Raw genomic sequence first — 23,116 nt, forward strand, 5'->3', positions numbered from 1 at the left:
TGGGATTGTGTAGAACGCTTTGAAGCTGCACTGAAACTGTAATTCTGACCTTCAACCATTTGGAGGCCATTGAAGTCCACTATATGGAGAATAATCCTGGAATGTTTTCATCGAAAACCTTCATTTCTTTTTGACTGAAGAAAGAAAGACATGAACATTTTGGATGAGTCAATTATCAGGAAAATTTAATTTGAAAGTAAATTTAAATGCTTAAAAAATAAATGCTTCAGATAAACAAGAGAACATAGAAAAGTGTTTTAGTAGGCTATGTTTAATTGAATATAAAACAAAATTGTATTGTAGCCATTTGCAGTCTATGGTGTCACAAATGCTATTTTCCTTCATGAAAAAAAAAAAAAAAAAATTAGTTATCATTGTTAATTTCTTTTTAAATGAATCTTTGTTGATGACCACATTTCAGTATAATTGTACAAATTAAGGGGTACTACAAATTTCAAAGCAGTTTTTATGGAGTTTTAGCTCTCCATAAGCGGAGCACAATCCAATTCTTCCCAGGTCTTAGTGAAAACACAGTCTCCTGGACTGGATTGTGGATTGTGGATTGAAGCAGTGATTGGAGGATATGTTGGGATTGAGGACTGGAGGAGGATGGGAAACAAACAGGGAGTGTTAAGAGAGGCCGCAGTGTTCATGTTAAACGCAACCATATCACAAAATTGATCGAATAAACGGCGCGTTTTGCGGAATGTGAGGTGTAACTCGCGTGCAGGGAAGCAGAAGACAATATTTCCAGCAGATTTTTCCTAAAAACACCCCGCATCTATCAAATCCAGCATGCGGCATTTTCACGCGCTAATCGTGGATCTGAAATGGACACAAATGAGACACTGACATATCTGTGATATCTCCTCACGGTGATTCTGACTGGATTGGTGCACAAAGCCCTTAGTTCTTCATTCATGCACATATCACACGGATATACTGAAGATCATCTGTTCGTCTCTTGTTTGGGGTTTATTTTATTGACAGTAACGGACTCGTTCAGTCACAGTGATTTCAGCATCACAGGTGAGACGGCATGTATATAATTTGTCACCATAATTAGTTAGTTTCAACTGTAAAATCATAATACGTCAATGGTTGTTTCTTCATGCCACTTTGGCCTTTGTGGACTCATTCTCAATAAGTCTCTTAAACGCTTCTCAAACTCTCATTAGTTAATTTTATATTTGCTCGCTAACAATGTTCAACAACACGGTGCGTCATTTTCTCTGAACCGTGTAGAGAGCAAATGTAATTTCCAGCACACCTCAAATCACCATTAATTATGCAAATGAACTGATATTTTAAACATTTTTGTAGTAAAATGGCCGGCTCCTCTTGCTACGGCTAATTTCACTGTCATACCTGAGCGAGGGACATTTTATGTCAATACATAAAAGTAATTTGATAAAAAGTATAGTCATTTTTAATGCGACCTTCATGTAACAAAAGAAAATGTTTAGTAGAAAATAAGGCTGTCATTCAAAAAGTTTTCAAAATATTTGTTTCATTTGTTTATTACAGTGCTAATACTAATTTACCACAGATTTTCTGCACTAACAATGATAGTATCTGTGGTATCTTGAGTGAAACTATCTTCACTATAGACTTTTTTTTTTTCTGTGGGGTATCATGGTAATTCTTTAGATGGTAATTAAAGTTCATTGATTCATAAATCATTGATTTATGATGGTTTAATTACCCTCAGAAGTCTGTTGATGTCACTGTAAATGTTTTGTTTGCACTGAAGGGCATCTTTGAGAGGGCTTTAAGGAGCCAGCCATGTCTAATTTATTTTTTAGCAAAGTATATCTAAGGAATTGCTTTATTGACTGAATAGGCTATTTAAGATGTTTCTCCTAATTATATATAGGCCTATAATTTTGCAATATTGAATTTGGAGTTAGAGAAACCTGTCAGGAAGATATGTGATATTTAACTTTTCCATGAAAATATAAGGCACATAGATATTTAAACTGAAATACATAGCTGACTTTCTCCTTAGAATGCATACTTTGGTAAAAAAATTTTTTTTTTTTTTTTAATTCTTTAGAACACTGTTTAAAGGAACACTCCACTTTTTTTTTTGAAAATAGGCTCATTTTCCAACTCCTCTAGAGTTAAACAGTTGAGTTTTACCGTTTTCGAATCCATTCAGTCCATCTCCGGGTCTGGCGGTACCACTTTTAGCATAGCTTAGCATAGTTCATTGAATCTGATTAGACCGTTAGCATCTCGCTCAAAAATGACCAAAGAGTTTTGATATTTTTTCTATTTAAAACTTGACTCTTCTGTAGTTACATCGTGTACTAAGACTGACGATATGGCTAGGAACTATACTCTCATTCCAGCGTAATAATCAAGGAACTTTGCTGCTGTACCATGGGTGCAGCAGGCGCAATGATATTACGCAGCGCCTGTGACCCCCTGCTTGCAACCATGTAGACATTTGTGAGAGATGCTGCATAATATCATTACTGAGTAACTTTCCGGTGTTGATTTAGTGGGCATACTGGACGGAAGGATGCAATCAGTAACAGCATTGATCTGTATTTTTGTTCTTAAATGGTTAGTTCACCCACAAATAAAATCTGTAATTAATTACTCACCCTCATGTCGTTCCACAACCCGTAAGACCTTCGTTCATCATCTGCTATCTTCTATTTTTGATAAAATCCAAGAGATTTTTTTTATCCCCCCATAGAAAGCAATGAAATTACCACATTCAAGGTCCAGAAAAGTAGTAAAGACATCAATAAAATGGTCCATGTGACTACAGTGGTTCAACCTTAATATTACGAAGCGACGAGAATACTTTTTGTGCGCAAAAACAAAACAAAAATAACGCTTCCAGGTTCTATGTCAGAATGCCGGCTCATTATTGGCCGGCTCCTGCATCAGCCTCACATGCATGCGTCGTGCTGCTCGCGTGAACAGCGTTGGCCAATAATGACCCGGCGTTCGGATGTAAACACGGAAGTGCTGAACTGTCTATGTAAACAGTGTAAGAGACTGATAGGGTAGAGACAAAAATGTTGAATAAATGCGTTATTTTCGTTTTGTTTTTTGCTCCTAAAAATTATTCTCGTCACTTCATAATATTAAGGTTGAACCACTGTAGTCACGTGGACTATTTTAATGATGTCTTTACTACTTTTCTGGACCTTGAATGTGGTAATTTTGTTGCTTTCTATGGGGGATAAAAAAAAAAAACCCTCTCGGATTTCATAATCAAAAACAAAAATAAACATATAATCATAAACAAAAATATCTTAATTTGTATTGCGAAGATGAACAAAGTTCTTACGGGTGTGGAACGACATTAATTTTTTATTAATTTCAGAAATTAATTTGAGAAATTTCATTTTTGGGTGAACTAACCCTTTAAGTGGGGAATATGAAGATTTGAACGTAGTCAGATTTAGTCTCAGCAACATGATCATATGGGGCCAGTTGTTCAAAAAGTTTAATCTGGATCAGAATGATCTGGATTTGGAAATCCCATGTTTTGCTATCCAGGATCAGGTAATCCATCTTACTTTTGTGCTGGTTTTTCAAAGAAAAATTGGATTGGATCACCATGATCCAGATACACACTTTTCCAGATTACCAAATCTGGATTACCAGTGCTCTACGGAGCCCCTAAAGGGACATGATGATAGAGAGAATATGGGTTTTGAATTAAATATAATATTTTTGTTGGATATTTACAGCTGTTTGGAGATTGTTTTATGGCACCAAAATCTTTTTTACTTTACAGTAGGTTACCGAAAGGCTAAATATGTAGGTTAATGTCTACTTCTAATTTATTTAACAGTTAAACTAATCAAAAGCAAAATAAAAAAAATGTGTGTGTATATTACATGATATAAATGTTGTATTTTTTTGACCAGTTTTAAAGTTTTACTACATTTTCCTCCTGGAATCCACCTTGAAATCCTACCCCCTGTTGGGATCAGGATAATCCTGTTTTTTTTTGTTTTTTTTTATCAAAGTTATCCAAATCCTACTGACAAGTTTTGAACAACACAAACTGAAGGTTTGATCAAGATTAAAACTAGGATTGGATTCCGTGATCTAATCTGATTTCAGAATCCCTTTTTCCTTTTGAACAACCCATTTTCAAGATTTGATCCAATCCAATGGCCGAAATCCGATCAGATTACTTTTGAACAACTGGCCCATGATGCTTTGCATTGCCACAGCTTGATTGTTGTCTTAAGTGCTGACACAGCAGCTGCTGAATCCGAGGCGAAACCAACCTCATGATGAATGTTCCAGCCTGTTCTTTAGCACTGCAGTAAGAGATCTAAACATGCATTTGAGACGGTGCTGTGGTGTAGTGGTACAGATCCTGGCTGGTGACTGAAAGGTTTTGAGTTTGAATTTTGTAAAGGTAACCTGAGTGGCTTTTATCACAGTAGGAGTCATTTTATATCACAGTTACTATTTATTTTTTTCTGGAAATGCATTAAAATTTGATTTGTCTATTAAATTGTGGTAATACATATGTGGTAAATAAACCATGTGGTAATACATGTTGGATTATACAATGAATAAATTTGACAAATGACAAATGAAAGGTGCTTCATTTCATTTGATTATTTTATCTTTTATTTGAAACCTGTCCTAAATGGCACACTTCATGTGCACTTAGTCTTACAAAGGCTTGACAAAAAAGCTTCACATTATCAAATACTTGAGTTCAAAGGAAAAGATGCAAAACAGTCAAATTAATATAATGCTGAGAGTTCAGACTCTAAAATCTATTTGGGTTGCCAATATTTGAAGTCTTTTTTGTGTTTTATGCATTCTGGTATTTGAGCATTATCAATAAATTTGTGTTATGGCTAACAATTTTTGTTTGTATTTTTACTGAGCAGCATGTACCCCCCATCCAAACAGCTGATGCCCACATAGAGGTCTCTGAACAGACACCCTCTGGCTGCAGAGGATGCTGGGAATGTGTCGTGGGCGCAGGAAGTTTGTGGCTGCCTCCCTCGCCCTGATCTTTATTCCGGCCCTCACCTGGCTCTATCTGTCATCTGCAAACTTCACAGGTACGACACCACACGTCACAGACGGATTCTCTCTGACTGGACTCTCACACTCGGATGACCTGAAACAAATATTACAGTGTATAGTAATGTATTTTTGTAATAAAACTGAACTGACTTCAGCTGAATAATGACACAACTGTCTTTTTAGAGCTGCTTTAGTGCCTGTTTACACTAGTGTGTTTTTGTTTTAAAACAGCGTTTTAAAATGAAAACGATCCTCATCTACACTGGCGTTTCCACAGTGTTTCAGAAACGATCTCCGTATACACTACCCAGTAAAATCCCCAGAGTTAAATCAACTCTGTGCAGAATACATATTGTCCCTCTCTAAATAGTGTTAAAGTAACACTGAACCAGAGTTACAGTTGAGATAATTAAGCGATTAATTAAGTGATGAATGAGCATTAGTGATGAACACCTGCTGTTAACAAGCAGAATCACTGAAAAAAAGAGAAATAAAAACTACAACTGACTTTAAATCTGCTTCAGTGTTACTTTAACACTGTTTAGAGAGGGACCATATGTACTCTAAGCAGAGTTGATATAACTGGGCTGAAAACGTATGTCACATGACTGTTAAAGCACACTGAGCATGCGCGTATAAGTGCAGTATTAAAAATTTGCTGAGTTTAACTGCACGATGGCTGCTAAAAATGACAACAAGGCCAGCAAAGATTGCAGTTCAGTCTCCATGTTATTGTTCACACGGTCGTCCAGGATACGCAGAGCGAACGTGGGCAGCCATTACACAGTTGTCAAGGATGCGCAAAGCGAATGTGGGCAGCCACGCCTTCGTTTTCAAAAGTCTTCGTTTTGGTACGTTTACACTGAAATGCAACCCTGCCGTTTTCAAACTAAAACGGGCTCTGCAGCGTTTTCGAAAGTCTCCGTTTTCGACGTTTGAAAATGCCGGCGTACTGTAAACGACAGGTGTAACCGTAGCAAAACTTATGCGTTTTAAAACAAAAACATACTAGTGTAAATGGGGCCTTAATCTGTATTATATAAAGCGCTATATAAATAAAAATTACTTGATTTGACTGTTAGATGGATGGGTACGATTTGGACTTACACATTTTTAGATTTTTTTACCAAAATGTATTACTTTTCTGAACATCCCACAACATTAATGACATATGTCACTTCCAGAAAAACATATTTTCCCATATCAGGCATCAAATCCCTATTATTATTGGTCATCATTTTAAGTTATGGACACTATGGGAAGCCTCTGAATATTATAAAATGTATTTGTGATAAAATCAACATTTTCCTATTAATCAGATGTCCCTCACACTAATTCAGTAATTGTAAATATAAAAGTTTTGTAAAATCTCACACTTTTGCTATACTAAAGCCTGAAATGGGCACTTTATGTGACCGCAACCTCATCACTTTTGATCAAAGGCTTAACTTAAGAATTTGAACTAAAATCAGTATTCTTATGATTGCTTTGAACATTTCAGACAGAGTTCAACTAACTTTAAATGACCTTTTCATAAACTTAACAAAAAATAATAATAAAAATGTAGGTGTGACGGGGTTGAGATTTTTTTTGCCCAAATTGACCACTGCTCTAAACCTAGTGAATAAATGGAGAGCGCATGGCATGCATGATATTAAAAAATCATAAATAATATTGAAATAACAAAGATAATTTTCACAAGTAATAGTTTTCTATCTTTAATTGATGTAACAGAGTCGTTAAGCTCGACAAACACAATTTCACAACATAATTTAGTTATAATTATTAAAGAAGGTGTTAACTTGCCTGTGTCTGCTCACAATGTTGTTCAGAAGACTTCTATGATGTCACTTTATTAATGGTGTCACATAAGTATCGGTTCGTTATTTTTATAGAGGGAGAATGGTTTGTGTAACAGGGTTGAGGGGTTACTGAGGTACGGAACTAAATGATGTGATTCCATGAATAATCATGAATGTACTTAGAAAAAAACATTACCAGCGAAAAAGCACATATGGATATTTATGGAAATGGCAAAAAGAATGGACTTTTTTTCTCATTTTATTATTCATATCCCAAGTACACTTTCATAGAAGGCCTTGAGGAACATGGCAAAATAGATCAAATAATAATAATTTCTAATATAAAGATGAAATGTATGCCATGTTTTTTAAACATTATTAAAGGAGACATTTCAATTAATACAAAAAGCTTTTAAAAATATATTTTGGTGACCCAATAGATAAAATACACTGAAAAAGGTCAGAGGGACTCAAATCGTACTGGTTTCGTGGAATGACTCATATATCAAATTAGTTATTTAGTTTTATTTTATCTAATTTCTGTTATTAAAAATAAGAAAGAAGCCAATTACAAACAGTAGGACAAATACAATATTACTAAAATATGAAATAAAAAATTTTTTAAGGAACAATAGGTTTGTATAACATGTAGTTAGAAATTATACACTGATAAAGAAAAATGCAATTACATAATGCAACTGTTATGGTGCGTTCACATCAGACGCGAATGAAGCTTTAAGCGCGAGTGATTTACATGTTAAGTCAATGCAAAGATGCGTATAGACATCCTGCGGCGTGATTTGCGCGAATGACGCGGCGCGAATTGAGCGTTTTGGGTGAATTGCGCAAGTTGAAAAATCTGAACTTTGGCGAAAATTCGCGCCGTGTTAACCAATCAGGAGCTTGCTCTAGTAAAGAAAGTGAGTGAGGAGGTCGGACAATCTGGTAAGCTGTAAAAAACGCTCTTTACTCAATTTGAGATATTGAGACTACAAGCTAGATAAAGCCAGCAAATTGAGCTTATTCGCTGTATTTTACAACTACTTTCCTGCTGACGAGTTGATGTTTTTATTCAGAGGAAGTGTGCGGAAAGAAGTGGAAGAGTCTGAGACACACATTTAAAGGAGCGGGAGAGCCCCTCTCCTGACGCGAATTCACGTCTGTTGTGAAGTGAATTTCACGCGCGAATGAAGCAAGTAAACTCAAAATGTTCAAGCGTCCAACTACACACACATAGCGTGATTTATTTGCGCAAGTCGTGTCTGGTGTGAACGCCCAATTAGACATCAACTTTTAAAAAAAAAACTGACAAACAACAAAAAAACAACAACATGTAAAGTTGATTGGTGTGTTTCAGTAACAAGATAATTTTAAAAGTAATTTTTTTGTGCCTCTACTAAATGTTGACATCTGTTGACAATCTGTTAGCATCTCAGATTTTGTCCAGTGTTTTGTGTAATGTGTCGCAAAGTGTAGTGATGTTAAAAATGCACAGAATTTTCTTGTTCTAGTTCATTCCACTTGTCTTGTACTTCATAAGTTGAGCGCAGTAAAACCTTCAGGCCCATTGAAGTGTGTTTTCACTGTGTGCTGAATGGAGTCACTGTAGCCTGTCTAAAACTCATGATTTACTCCAGTGGCTTTTAATGACTTTTTGGCTGAAAGTTAAATGTTTTTCCTGTCACTTTATTAACTGTAAACTAATTATTATGCTCACTGATGTTGAACAGCTCAGATAATGTGTTGAAGTCTGACATGAGAACATTAACATTCTACATCTTGGCTGTTAACATAGTTTGTGCTTGAATGTCCTTTTTTTTAAAGAAAAATATAATGCTTGTATTTAGTTGTTTTGCTGCTTTCAAATTGTAGGCCAACATTTTTTTTTTATCATCAGCACATATTTTAAACCTTTTTAAACATTGAATGAACAAGCAGCCTCTATAATATCAGATAGACTCTGTACTACCTTAAATGAAATCTCTTAATATCACAATGTATCAGAGTTGAACATATCAAAATAAATCCAACAGTTAATTTAGTCTAAAATTGACATCTGTATTAACTGTTTAAATGCATTTCATGACAAGAACTTAGCATTTGACAAATAAATTATAAGTCGGCATGAAACGAAGTTGCGGTAGTCTTTTCTTCTCTATTGTAACATATATTTGCGAGTGAAATGGCTTCTTGAACAAGAAATGTAAATATTAGATGAAAAACCTATAATTGTTACTTCAGACACTAACTGAAGTGAGTTTGTGTACAGTAGAAGACTAAAATTATTAATGGGAAATAAATTAAATTAAACCTAAATGGTAATATTTCAAAACTGAAAATATAAAAATAAAAGCAAATTCTAATTATTAATTAAAACTATAATATAAAAGTATAAACAATAAAAAAATAGTGTGAAAATAGGTTGAAAAATAGGTAAAATAGTTTGTCCCGCTCTCACACCTAAAACAGAGGATGCAAGAGGGAGGGAATGTTAGATTGATTAAAGTTCACAAGGGCACATGAATTAAAACAACAACACATGATGTGCACAGATAAATTATTTATAATAAATACAGCAATATTTCAATCTAAATATTTGAGAATGGGATAATTGTACTGTTCTTTTTAAAGAATTGCATTTATTAATCATTATCTATCTATTAAAGGTGCCGTAGAACGTCTTTTTAAAAGATGTAATATAAGTCTAAGGTATCCCCTGAATGTGTCTGTGAAGTTTCAGCTCAAAATACCCCATAGATTTTTTTTTTTATTCATTTTTTTAACTGCCTATTGTGGGGCATCATTAGAAATGAGCCGATTCAGGGTGTGTGGCCCTTTAAATCTCGTGCTTCACGCCCCAAGAGCTCGCGCTTGCCTTAAACAACATAAAAAAAGTTCAAACAGCTAATATAACCCTCAAAATGGATCTTTACAAAGTGTTCGTCATGCAGCATGTCTAATCGCATAAGTACAGTGTTTATTTTGATGTTTACATTGATTTTGAATGAGTTTGATAGTGCTTCATGGCTAACGGCTAATGCTACACTGTTGGAGAGATTTATAAAGAATGAAGTTGTTTATGCATTATACAGACTGCAAGTGTTTAAAAATGAAAATAACGACAGTCTTGTCTCCGTGAATACAGTAAGAAACGATGGTAATTTTAACCACATTTAACAGTACATTAGCAACATGCTAACGAAACATTTAGAAAGACAATTTACAAATAGCACTAAAAATATCATGTTATCATGAATCATGTCAGTTATTATCACTCCATCTGCCATTTTTTGCTGTTGTTCTTGCTTGCTTACGAGCTGAGGTTGCTGATGAGCTGAAGGTTTGTGTGGCTAAACTGCTTTGCTCAGTAGAGCTCAACAGTGATGCACAAGTATTTTTCCCTATTTTCTTTTTAGAGATTTAAAAAAAAAAAACTCAGTATGTCACTGCCAATGCTTTTGGTCACTGCTGTATATGAGTAGTTTGAGAGTTTAGTATGATTCGACTATATCCACTATTTCCTGGGAATTCAGTGATTTCTGTTTCCGTGTTAACTAATTGGTGGATCAATCATCAGCATTTTGGCTAGAGTAGAGAATGATATTCTGGTCTTATGTTGCGTTGTTATACAAATCAAATAAAGTAACACTTAAATATGTTAATAATTGAATCAGAGTAGTTAAAACCATTTATATACAACAATAATTTCTAACCGTAATCATCTTGAGCTTTGCCGGAGCTCTGTAATGCTCAATGATCAGAATGCACATGCAAATACAGAAATTGCCATCCCCCGCGGCACTTGGACCAAAGGGGGGGCAAATATCTCATCCCCCACCCTCAGGAACATGATTGAGAACAGACCGAGGTGGTCTTGCAGTTTTTAAATTCATTTAATGTTTTTTATTTGCTGTCTGTGTGTTTGTCAGTCTGAGGTGTCTTGGATCCCGAACAAGCATTATTCTGGCATCTATGGCCTGATGAAGCTGGTGCTGACCAAAACACTAAAAATATCATGTTATCATGAATCATGGCAGTTATTATCGCTCCATCTGCCATTTTTTGCTATTGTTCTCGCTTGCTAGTCTGATGATTCAGCTGTGTACATCCAGACGTTAATACTGGCTGCCCTTGTCTAATGCCTCGATCATGGGCTGGCATATGCAAATATTGGGGGCGTACACCCCGACTGTTACGTAACAGTCGGTGTTATGTTGAGATTCGCCTGTTCTTCGGAGGTCTTTTAAACAAATGAGATTTATATAAGAAGGAGGAAACAATGGAGTTTGAGACTCACCGTATATGTCTTTTCCATGTACTGAACTCTTGTTATTTAACTATGCCGAGGTAAATTCAATTTTTGAATCTAGGGCTTTGCTACTGAATCGCTACATTATATTTCTCAGCAACAAAGTGGTAACATCGCTGGTTTTTAAGTAATTAAACTCACAGCTTCGTTGTTAATAGAGTAAGAGACTGAGCGAATGAAGGTAATTTACATGCATCTCTCATCTCTCTCTTTCTCTTAATAATGAATTCAAATAAATGCTATAATTCATTCATTCAAATAAATGTAATCTTATATATTACTTTATTTGTATCTGTTTGAAAGCAAGCAGAATGCTAGAATAGAAACAATAATCATGACAAAAATTACTGTTGTTTTTAAATCTAGGGTTAGCGTGTGTGGACATTCAAGGTGTGTTTTTGTTTAACAACAACTACGATATTATATGCATAGATAATGCATATTGCACATCCCAAGATCTACCTAAAGGTACCCTTATTGCATTTTTTTTTCTGAGAGTGTATCATATTTCTATGGGAACAGCAATGTGTCTCAGATGGCCACTTGTGATCAGATCATCAAAAACACATCTAATACCAGATTGGAACAGGACTTAAGTGAGTCAGAAGTTGATTCTATAACCAAGTTAATTAAGTGAAGCACTCGTTAGAAGGATTCAAGCAGATAACTGAAGCAGTTCTTGAGTCTTTTGGAGTGACTCATTAAAAGAACCTGCTTATCTGATTAAGAGCCATTCATTTTTAATCAGACTACACACTGTATGTCTTATTTTTTTCTTTTTTTCACATTCATTTCATACTCTTTGGAAATCTTCTGCACTCATAATTTGGACAATTGACAAGCTGTAGTACAGCAGTGTGGGTTGATGGACAGATGTTAAACAAGTCTCTGTGTTTCCTCCACAGTCAAACCGCTGCCTCTGTCGCCGTTGGATCCTCAGTCATCTGTGCTGATCGGTGCGGCCGCTGAGCATCAGGCTTTGGAGCTGCGGCTGCGAGAAGTAGAGGAACATAACCATGCACTGCGGAGAGAGATTAGCCTGCCGCCCAGGGTCCCGACCCATAGCAGTCATCATAGCAATGGTCGCCAAGGCAACCAGTTACACACCCATTCCACTGAAGAGGGAACAGGTGATAGCGAAGCTAAAAAAGGAGTTGCCTCGGGCAACAGCTCGGACTGTGTGCCTCAGCCTGTGGTGAACAAATGTGAGGTTGGTATGCTGAATCAAGACCTTACACTGAACAGATTCAGACATTATCAAAACCAAGACCCTGACCCTGTCCTCAAATCATATGTTTTGTTGAGGAGAGGTCAGGTGTGTTGTTACTTACTACTTACACCCGTAAGACCTTTGTTCATCTTCAGAATGCAAATTAAGATATTTTTGTTTAAATCCAATGGCTCAGTGAGGCCTCCATAGCCAGCAATGACATTTCCTCTCTCAAGATCCATTAATGTACTAAAAACATATTTAAATCAGTTCATGTGAGTACAATGGGTCAATATTAATATTCTAAAGCGACGAGAATATTTTTGGTGCGCCAAAAAAACAAAATAACAACTTATATAGTGATGGCCGATTTCAAAACACTGCTTCATGAAGCTTCGGAGCGTTATGAGAACCATCCAGAACACTCTAGCAACCACATAGCAACATCCTAGAGAAACTGTATTGCAACCTAGCATTATGACAGTGTCTTTTACATTTTATAAAATTGATTTTGAAGTTGTAGTGTCATATTTTAAAACATATATTTATTGCATCAGTGCTGCTTCAGACTGTTCTGAACTACTTGTCTTTCTCATCACAGACCATTCATATTGCCATCGTGTGTGCGGGGTACAATGCGAGCAGAGATGTCGTCACTTTGGTCAAGTCAGTTCTGTTTCACAGGTAAGTTTAAAGTCGTTGTCCACATTTAGAGGGTATTCACGGCTCCTTACAGTATTCAGTTAGGATTCTTCCTTAAAAGGTTGTTGCTTATGTAGTCAGCAAAGCGCCTCAGTAAGTTTTTGAACAAAGCTTGAGTGTCCAAGTATATCAAAAGTGTTGGTGACCAGACTGGAATTACCAGTCACTCTTTCACTCTTTTCATCATAGGTATTAGTCTTCTGTACACGGCAAAATCTCCAGAGTTAAATCAACTCTGCTCAGAGTACAAATGGCCCCTCTCTAAATAGTTTTAAAATAACACTGAAGAAGAGTTAAAGTTAATGAGATAATTAAGCAATTAATCAAGTGATTGTGCATTAGTGATGAACGCCTGCTGTTAACAAGCAGAATCACTGAATAGAAGAGAAACACAAGAACTACAACTGACTTCAGTCACAGCCTTATTAATTGCTTAATTATCTCATTAACTTTAACTCTGCTTCAGTGTTACTTTAACACTATTTAGAGAGGGACCATATGTACTCTGAGCAGAGTTGATTTAACTCTGGGGATTTTACTGTGTACTAGACATACATTGAGATATTAATTGTAAAGACTTTTATTAGACCTTTAAGGGGTAATACAAAGTAAGAATGATGAAAACAGTTTGTTAAACATGTAAAATGTGCAAGTAAAGCTAGAATCAGGTCTCATCGTCAGTAGGGCTGGGCGATATATCGCATGCGATTCTCACGCGCATTTCGTCAGTAAAGCCGGTTCCCTGATTACCGCTAAATCGCCATCACCTGCTTTCAAACGGAGCGCCATTTAACAGACAGAGCCGTAGTTCACTGATAAGCCACGCAATATCACGTTCATATCGCAGATGAATCGCCTTCGATAATGAACGCGATATTTGCGTGGGTTATCAGTGAACTACGGCTCTGTCTGTTAAATGGCGCTTCATTTGAAAGCAGGTGATGGCGATTTAGCGGTAATCAGGGAACCGGCTTTACTGACGAAATGCGCGTGAGAATCGCATGCGATATATCGCCCAGCCCTAATCGTCAGCGTACTTGATATGATGCATAAAATGACTTTTGACTGTTTTTCCTGTGCTGTTGGTGATAATGTTACACTCATCTTTAGTTGACAAGAAAGTAGTTCATCCTGAAATGAAAATTACCTTTTATTCCTAATGCTATTCCAAACCAACAACCTTTTTCTGTGGCACACAAAAGGCGAATTTCTGAAGAATATCCTGGCTTTTTGTATATAATAAAAAGTAGTGAATATTTAGTAGATGATGTTTTTCGGTTTTGGGTGATTGTGACAACAAATGTTTGTTCTCCCTCTATGTGTCAGACGGAACCCACTCCACTTCCATTTTATCACGGACTCCATCGCTCGGAAGATCCTGGCCGATCTCTTTCACACCTGGATGGTGCCGGCCGTTCATGTCAACTTCTATGACGCTGATGAGCTGAAGGTTTGTGTGGCTAAACTGCTTTGCTCAGTAGAGCTCAACAGTGATGCACAAGTATTTTTCCCTATTTTCTTTTTAGAGATTTAAAAAATAAAACTCAATATGTCACTGCCAATGCTTTTGGTCACTGCTGTATATGAGTAGTTTGAGAGTTTAGTATGATTCGACTATATACACTATTTCCTGGGAATTCAGTGATTTCTGTTTCCGTGTTAACTAATTGGTGGATCAATCATCAGCATTTTGGCTAGAGTAGAGAATGATATTCTGGTCTTATGTTGCGTTGTTATACAAATCAAATAAAGTAACACTTAAATATGTTAATAATTGAATCGGAGCAGTTAAAACCATTTATATACAACAATAATTTCTAACCGTAATCATCTTGAGCTTTGCCGGAGCTCTGTAATGCTCAATGATCAGAATGCACATGCAAATACAGAAATTGCCATCCCCCGCGGCACTTGGACCAAAGGGGGGGCAAATATCTCATCCCCCACCCTCAGGAACATGATCGAGAACAGACCGAGGGGGTCTTGCAGTTTTTAAATTCATTTAATGTTTTTTATTTGCTGTCTGTGTGTTTGTCAGTCTGAGGTGTCTTGGATCCCGAACAAGCATTATTCTGGCATCTATGGCCTGATGAAGCTGGTGCTGACCAAAACGCTGCCCTCCGACCTACAGAAGGTCATCGTCCTGGATACTGACATCACCTTTGCCACAGACATCGCTGAGCTGTGGGTCGTCTTCCACAAGTTCAAAGGTACTTTGAATAAGATTGAATAGAAATGATAGCCGTTTTTGTCAATTGAACTTGACTAATATATTTTAAAGTGCTGTCAATCGATTAAATCTAATTTAAAAAAAAAAATAAATAAATAAATAAATATATATATATATATATATATATATATATATATATATATATATATATATATATACATTTGACAATGTTAGGTGAGGTCAGTTTGTAGTTGCAACTCACCAAAATGTGCTGTATCATGAATGAATTTAGAAATGTATATAAAAATAAAAATGACTTTTGACATGTGATCTCTCACATGTATTCAGGGTGTAAGAAAAATGACTTTTACTTGATGGTTGCACCACATGACATTTTTAGAGTCAATAAAAATAGTGTTAAAGTTTTTCTAAACCACATGAAACCAACATGAATACAAAGAATGTAAAACTACCATTTTTAATATGCATTTCCTTTCCTGTGTCATTGTCCCAAATATGTGTGCAATTTTTTTTATTTTATTTTTTTTATATGTAAGAGCTTTAAATGAACTACAGATTTTCATCCATAGCTCAGATGCTGTCAATCAGTTAAGACGCACAATTCACTGTGGCGGTGTTTGTGTGTTTCAGGTCAGCAGGTTCTTGGTTTAGTGGAGAATCAGAGCGATTGGTACCTGGGGAACCTGTGGAAGAACCATCGGCCATGGCCAGCGTTGGGCAGAGGCTTTAACACAGGTATGTCAGCCGGATTTCTGATTATCAGACTTGAAGGGAAGACCAGTTTTAGAACAAATACCAAAGATCCTGATGAATAATGAGAGTAAAGGCTCCAATATACTTCAAATGAAATCAAAAAATGAACTGATGTGACGTCATTTCGAACAATCAGGCCAAAATTAAGTTTGTTTTGTGTTCTTTTTGGAAGTCCGAAACGGCTTGCCAAAGCGAGCTTTCGGGAAAAGTTTGCTCCAGCTGCAAAACACCTTCATACTACCATTGATCAGTGATGAAATCACTCATTTCGTATGTTTGAGTTTGTTGAGGTAAGATCTCCGCGGGTGAAAACATGAACACTGCTGAACACACCGCTGTAGCGATTTACTACAGTTATTAATCAATTTATGGGTGGAATATGAATATAATAATTCATAAAGATTTATGAATCATTATTTTGCACATACCGACCCAAGGGGGAATTAAACATATATTGTGCATTAATTACAATTAATTATAATCAATTACATATATGCTTAGTTCTGGTTTGATAATTATGTAGAGAACTATCGGTCCGTCCAGCAAACTGGTAAGTTATCCACAGACTATTACGACAGAAATATTATCCTCTGGCCACGGGGATAAATTTCTATGATAGCATCCAAACGTAAAGCAAGGGTATAGGATCGAAACGTTAAAGTGACCTGGCTTTGTTGAAATGAGCAAAAAGATCAATCGAGCATGAATTAAGTGTTTAATATATGCAAACTACGAATACAGAGGTTATACGTCTAAATATATATACAAGAATATACACACCTATGTACAAGAGTGGAAGTAGAGATGGAAAGAGAGAAGGCAAGTAGCAAACTTACAAAACAGTCCTAAGCCAGCACGGAAATCAGTTTCATCATCTAAGATTGAGAAACGGCCGTATACTTGCATTGGTTGTGCGTGTCGAATTTCAGTTTAGTGCTGGTGCGGTTCGTTGGCTTCTTCCGTTCCGCGGGAAGGTTTGAACTGAGGACTTGAGAGTGAGTTTCGCTGGAAGATGGCGGTCCCGAAGCTGAGCGCGATGGCAGCACGTGGTCACCGGAGACGTCCGGGAGAAACGTGCACGAGGTGCTCGTGAGACAATCGGGAGAACCTGCGTGAATGATTCAGGGCCGTCGGGAGCACACACAGGAGAATCCTGGTATTCCTTTTTATGACAGATAGGCCGACACACCTCCTTGAGGTGGAATGGCCAATGACAGTGATGCAAAGTTGGCGGGCAAGCTCTTTCTTTGTTTGGTCTCCTAGATGAATTTGCATACTTTACGACTATCAGATCGGATTTCGAGATGGAGTGCTTTCTTCACAATATCATTAAACACATAGAAAAATGCATTTGTCAGCTATGTGACACCTCTCAGTGAATAGCTCGAGTCCGGAGCTTTAAAACGAGATCAAACTCGATAGATCAGAAAGGCATATACAAGAAGTTATGGTTTACAGACAAAATTCCCTTATTACAACTAGAGCCCGACCGATATGGATTTTTGGGGGCCGATGCCGATATTAACTCGAAAAGAGCCGATTTATAAGCCGATATTTTGATTTTGAAAATAAACTGGATATTAGACCCATTTCCTATAAACTACACTTACACAACATTCAATAGCAAAATATCTGCCTGTTCTATGTATGTGGGCTGTATAAACCATTTTCCAGAAGGGATTATGTTAAAAAAAAGCCTTAGATTACAGTCTCAATGACTAAACAATTGCACATCAAAAGTATATATTTTTTAATGATCAAAAAACAGTCTGGTTTTAAACATTTAACAGTTTTACTTACTTCCAGTTGAAGCTGGTTTTAACAGTCTGTGTGTGTACTGTAAATAAATTATAATACTAAAGTTAAAGTAAAAGAGCTATACCAAACAAATTCAATATTCCACAAAACCATGTCAATGAATTGAAAATAAAATTAAAATAAGTTAAATGTATAGCTACATATAAAATAAATAAATATAAAATAAATAAATAATACCAAAATATAATTTAAACAATGTAGAATGTTCTCAATATATATACAACAAACACTGCAGATATATTTAGAATAAGTTAAACACTAACGTTATAGTTTGACCTCTTATTAACGTTCGCGCTCTTCCACTGATAAACATGGTAACGTTATTAGCTTTGTGGCTAATCTAATATAGCAATGCATTAGCGGCTGTAAGTGATGTTACAGAATATTTAGAAGTGATAATGATAGGACCGTTAGCTAGAACTACCACACTGTTTTTATATACAGTGTATGAACTAAATCTACAATCATTTCACATGACGAACGACAGACTCACTGTCAAAAGAGTACATCTCCGTGGCTCGGCTGATAGCTTTTTTCTGTAGTGGATTTCTGGCGCTGTTGTCAACTGGGGAGTTGCAGAGCTCCCTCTGGTGGGCAAACTATGCAACACTCATAACATGAGTGAAGCATGAGACTCTGTTTCTCATGTTTCATCGGCCGTTATAAACGCCGATGCCGATTTAAATGCAATTAGCTCATATCGGCCGATAATATTGGCCGGCCGATATATCGGTCGGGCTCTAATTACAACTAACACTAGCACAAATACACTAGCACTTTAAACACTAGAAAACATGCATACGCTCGAAATACATGATGGATATATTTCAGCATAGTTGTATTTTACATATACAGTCAAAAATGTATGTTTGTGTGTTTCTGTATGTGTCTGTGTGTGTGTTTTTGTGTGTGCCTGTGTGTGTGGGTGTTGGAATGTGGATCTGGTCAGTCTCTGGGGGGGGGTGCTCCTTTTGAAGTCACCAAAGTGAGGAAGTTGGAGTTTTCTGTTTACCCTCACGGGTCCACAAAAGTGTCAAGTGGGCTCATCTTTGGCAGACTGTTCGGAGCCGAGATGGTTTTACAACCCAGTCCAGCATGCTAAAAGCGTTCTGAACATTCCAAAGTTTATTGATTATCCTGATACGTGTGCATATGCTACACCGCTTTATAGTACAAAATGAAGTTGAAATGAGGCACTGACACTGTTTTTAATGTTTGATATTGTAAAGCTGCTTGCTTTTAAGCAATCTATTGAATAAAGTGCTATATAAATAAACGTGACTGGAGTGCTAATTTGCAGAGCTCCTGCTAACATTCCCATGCTGTTATGATCAGACGCTTTTCTTATGCTTTCTATAAAAATGCTTGCTGTTTTCTCATTTTTGTTGTTTATTTTGTTACTGAGCAGAAAGTGTACAGCACATATTTACATATTCATCTAAATGTTGCTCTTAGCAGTGTGTGCGGCGTCAGATTTTTGTTTACAGTATATTGCTGGTCATGCATTTCGAACTTCGTTTTACCCCTAAACGAAGAGCAAAAAAGAACTTTGTTTGAAGTATATCGTGGCATTAATGGGTTGAGATTATACAACAAAGAACCAGACAATTCCATTATATTATAAGTGCTAATTAGTGAAATGGCATGCAAATGATGGTGTGTGTGTGTGTGTGTGTGTGTGTGTGTGTGTGTGTGTGTGTTGAAGGTGTGATTCTGCTGTTGTTGGATCGTTTGAGGAAGCTGAAGTGGGAACAGATGTGGCGGCTGACGGCAGAGAGAGAGCTCATGAGCATGCTGTCTACATCACTCGCTGATCAGGTACACACATGGGCTCTGTTCCAATCCATAGTGAGCTGCCCTGCTGTCTACTTAGACAATATATAACATCAGAAGTGACTAACTTTCAACTCACTAGGAAAACCCAAACACATTGGAGACCCTCAGATGATTTCAATAGAGTTTGATGTTAGCATGTTGCTAAGATAAACTGGGAATGTTTTATCGATATGAAGTAGACTGGGATTAAAGTTCTCCGTCGCTACAATAGATTTCCATCAGTTGGATTGCAGAGTGCCATGTATAGTGCAGTGCAGATCAGGGTCGGAAATTAACAGACTTGGGGCAAAAAATGGCTCCAAAATGCCCCCCAAACTGAAGATGCGTGGCAAAAAATTGCCCGTATACAATTAAATTAAATCGATGATTGTTGCAATTAAAGTGAAATGAATGAAAAGTGTTGAATGCGGCAATACATATAGATCTGCTCATGATGCATCAAAGATTTCTTTTTATACATTGTTTTTTGCAGTGTTGAGCATAAGAAATCACGTTTTTGTTGACTATATGAATGCAATGGCCAATCAGAGGCACTCATTCAATGCACTTGTGAATTCCATCATAAACATCAGATACAATTTTATGTGAAAGAAGAGCTGCTTTAGAAAATTAAGAAAATACATTTTATTTTTTGCTGAAAGAGCTTGTAAACATGTAGCCTTAGAATCTATTTTATTAGTCGTATAAAATAATATTGTGCCTGCAGGACATCTTCAATGCTGTGATCAAGCAGAACCCGTTCCTGGTGCACCAGCTGCCCTGTTTCTGGAACGTTCAGCTGTCAGATCACACCCGCTCTGAGAAGTGCTACAAAGACGTGTCCGACCTCAAGGTGACCGTGGAGCTGACACAAGGGGGAACTCACACTTATTCTAGATCAGTGGTTCTCAAACCTGTCCTGGGGACCCCTCACCGCTGCACATTTTGTATGTCTCCCACATCAGACACACCCAAGTCAACTCTTGCAGTTTCTACTAATTAATTGATGAGTTGAATCAGGTGTGTTAGATGAGGGAAACATGCAAAATGTGCAGTGGTGAGGGGTCCCCAGGACAGGTTTGAGAACCACTGTTCTAGATGACAAACAACAATTTCTTCACATTTACTCACCTTATTTTGCAACGCTATATTCTACTTCCGTTTCATTAGTCGCTATAGGTAAATAACTACAAGAATAACAAAGTGCAGTAAATGGTGAAACTATTTGTGCTACAAACCACTGTGTTCATACTTACGACATGACATTAAAGGGGATCTATTATGCCCCTTTTTACAAGATGTAATATAAGTCTCTGGTGTCCCCAGAATGTGTCTGTGAAGTTTCAACTCAAAATTGAGTAGAAGGAAAAACATACTGTTTTCGTGCATGTATCTTTAAATGCAAATGAGCTGCTGCTCCTCACCCTGCTTTACAGAAGAGGGCGGAGCCTGTACAGCTTGTGCGTCGAATACTCTGACAAAAACTAACAAAACATCTCTATTGCAGTCACGCTCACATGACATTGCAGTTGTCCGTCATCATGAAAGTTTTATTTGCATGCGTTTTAAAGCCATTTCAGTCTAAACATCTAAGGTTTTCTGAGCGCCCACATCTAAAGCACACACACAGAAAGCTGGCTGTCAAACGGCACGCGAGTATCAAACTAAGTTCTCTTACACTTTAGAGCTGCGACAAACGATTATTTTGATAATCGATTAATCTACTGATTATTGGAACGATTAATCGACTAATCGTCGATTATTGGAACGATTGATCGACTAACCATCGATTACTGAAACGTTTAATCGGCTAATCGTCGATTACTGGAACGGTTAATCGGCTAATCGCCGATTACTGGAACGGTTAATCGGCTAATCATCGATTACTGGAACGATTAATCGGCTAATAATCGATTACTGGAACGCTTAATCGAGTAATCGTCGATTACTGGAACGCTTAATCGAGTAATCGTCGATTACTGGAACGCTTAATCGAGTAACCGTCGATTACTGGAACGCTTAATCGAGTAACCGTCGATTACTGGAACGCTTAATCGAGTAACCGTCGATTACTGGAACGCTTAATCGACTAACCACCGATTACTGGAACGATTAATCGACTAATAATCGATTACTGGAACGATTAATCGACTAATCGTCGATTACTGGAACGATTAATCGACTAATCATCGATTATTGCACTGATTAATCAGTATGCTTTGTTCAATTATTCCACTAGCAATTAGTTAAAATACTGAGTTATTCTTTAATAAATAAAACAAGGAAATAATTTCAGCTTTTGAAAGTGTATTTTTAATGAATTTGTTAAAAAAATACTTTTAAAACTAGTACTGAGTCTGGGAATTGTAATAACTTTTTAATAAGAGTACAAATATGAATATGTAATATCGTGCAAAATGTTTTGAAAAATGATCCTCTAGATTTCTTCTTTTTTTTCTTTTTACTAACTATCGAGTTTATGGTCATGGAATGGCTTTCCTGAGGTAAATGTAACATTTTGTGACATTTGTTTGCAAGCTGTTTTATTGCGGTCTTTCTGCGGTTGAAACTCTGAGTACATTAGAGTACATTAAATTGTACTGTATCTTTCAGCATACTTTTTGATGTTCATTCATGTTTATTTCATGCTGTAATAGCAGAAAAGAGGAAGAGATAATAGGTTCACGTGCCGCTTGACCTGAGGTGTTACAGCGATCTGTCACTCCACGTTAAAGAGCGCCAAAACCACATGTATTGTTTGAATCCCGTAGTAAAATTGACAGAATTTAAAAGCTGAGACTTTGTTTATATCAAAAGTAACCTGATCTGTCTCATCTGTCGGCATGTTGTCTTTGTCCTCTTTGCTCTGCGATGTATCTTTCACTGCGTGAGAAAATGGACGTGTGGTGAACAGCGAGTTTGAATGATAGTTGGTGGCCCTGCATGCATTTTTTTGTAGTTATGCTAAACATTATGTTTATGTTTTATGCTATGTTAAATTCCCACATTTTACGGGTTCGACTTCTTTTGCACTATGCACTCCGAAACGCCATGTCTTCTTTTATTGGATTGGATCCGGGAGGGCTGCATTACAGTATTGCGCTACAGCGCCCCACTGGTCAAACCACGTTATTGCAGGCCCTTCAAATGGGTCTTATGATATCAGACTATTCGACAATAAAAAGATATTTGTCGACAATTTTTTTTTTTCTATAATGTCGACAAATCGTTTCAGCCCTATTACTCTTCTTATTGCACTTAAACTCTCAAATACACACAAGGGTAAGTCACAAACACACAAACACAGTCGGTTATGTCTGTAAACATAAACAGCAAGTAAAGAAATCGCATGTGTACATTAGATCTGTATATTAAAGTGAAAGCAGCATAATATACAGAACCTACTGCTGTAAATGCTGTTAATATGAAGCCAGACACATTCATATTACAAATGTCCGTGTCGCTCTTACGTTAAAAAATGGTGGATA

At 36.8% G+C, this 23,116-nt stretch overlaps 1 protein-coding gene across 1 annotated transcript in view; it reads left to right on the forward strand.

Moving 5' to 3' along the window:
- The first annotated feature begins 552 nt into the window (after positions 1-552).
- The window catches only part of large1 (LARGE xylosyl- and glucuronyltransferase 1), a 38,768-nt gene continuing 16,204 nt past the window's right edge, over positions 553-23,116 (forward strand). Inside the window, exons 1-9 of the mRNA XM_048154966.1 lie at positions 553-1,029; positions 4,887-5,063; positions 12,045-12,349; positions 12,951-13,033; positions 14,378-14,501; positions 15,090-15,261; positions 15,873-15,977; positions 19,519-19,631; positions 20,356-20,481. Coding sequence (XP_048010923.1) covers positions 4,958-5,063; positions 12,045-12,349; positions 12,951-13,033; positions 14,378-14,501; positions 15,090-15,261; positions 15,873-15,977; positions 19,519-19,631; positions 20,356-20,481 — 1,134 coding nt within the window. The 5' untranslated portion in view covers positions 553-1,029; positions 4,887-4,957. The remainder of the gene's footprint in view (positions 1,030-4,886; positions 5,064-12,044; positions 12,350-12,950; positions 13,034-14,377; positions 14,502-15,089; positions 15,262-15,872; positions 15,978-19,518; positions 19,632-20,355; positions 20,482-23,116) is intronic.

The sequence above is a fragment of the Megalobrama amblycephala genome, linkage group LG14, assembly GCF_018812025.1.
Source record: "Megalobrama amblycephala isolate DHTTF-2021 linkage group LG14, ASM1881202v1, whole genome shotgun sequence".
Classification (NCBI taxonomy): domain Eukaryota; kingdom Metazoa; phylum Chordata; class Actinopteri; order Cypriniformes; family Xenocyprididae; genus Megalobrama; species Megalobrama amblycephala.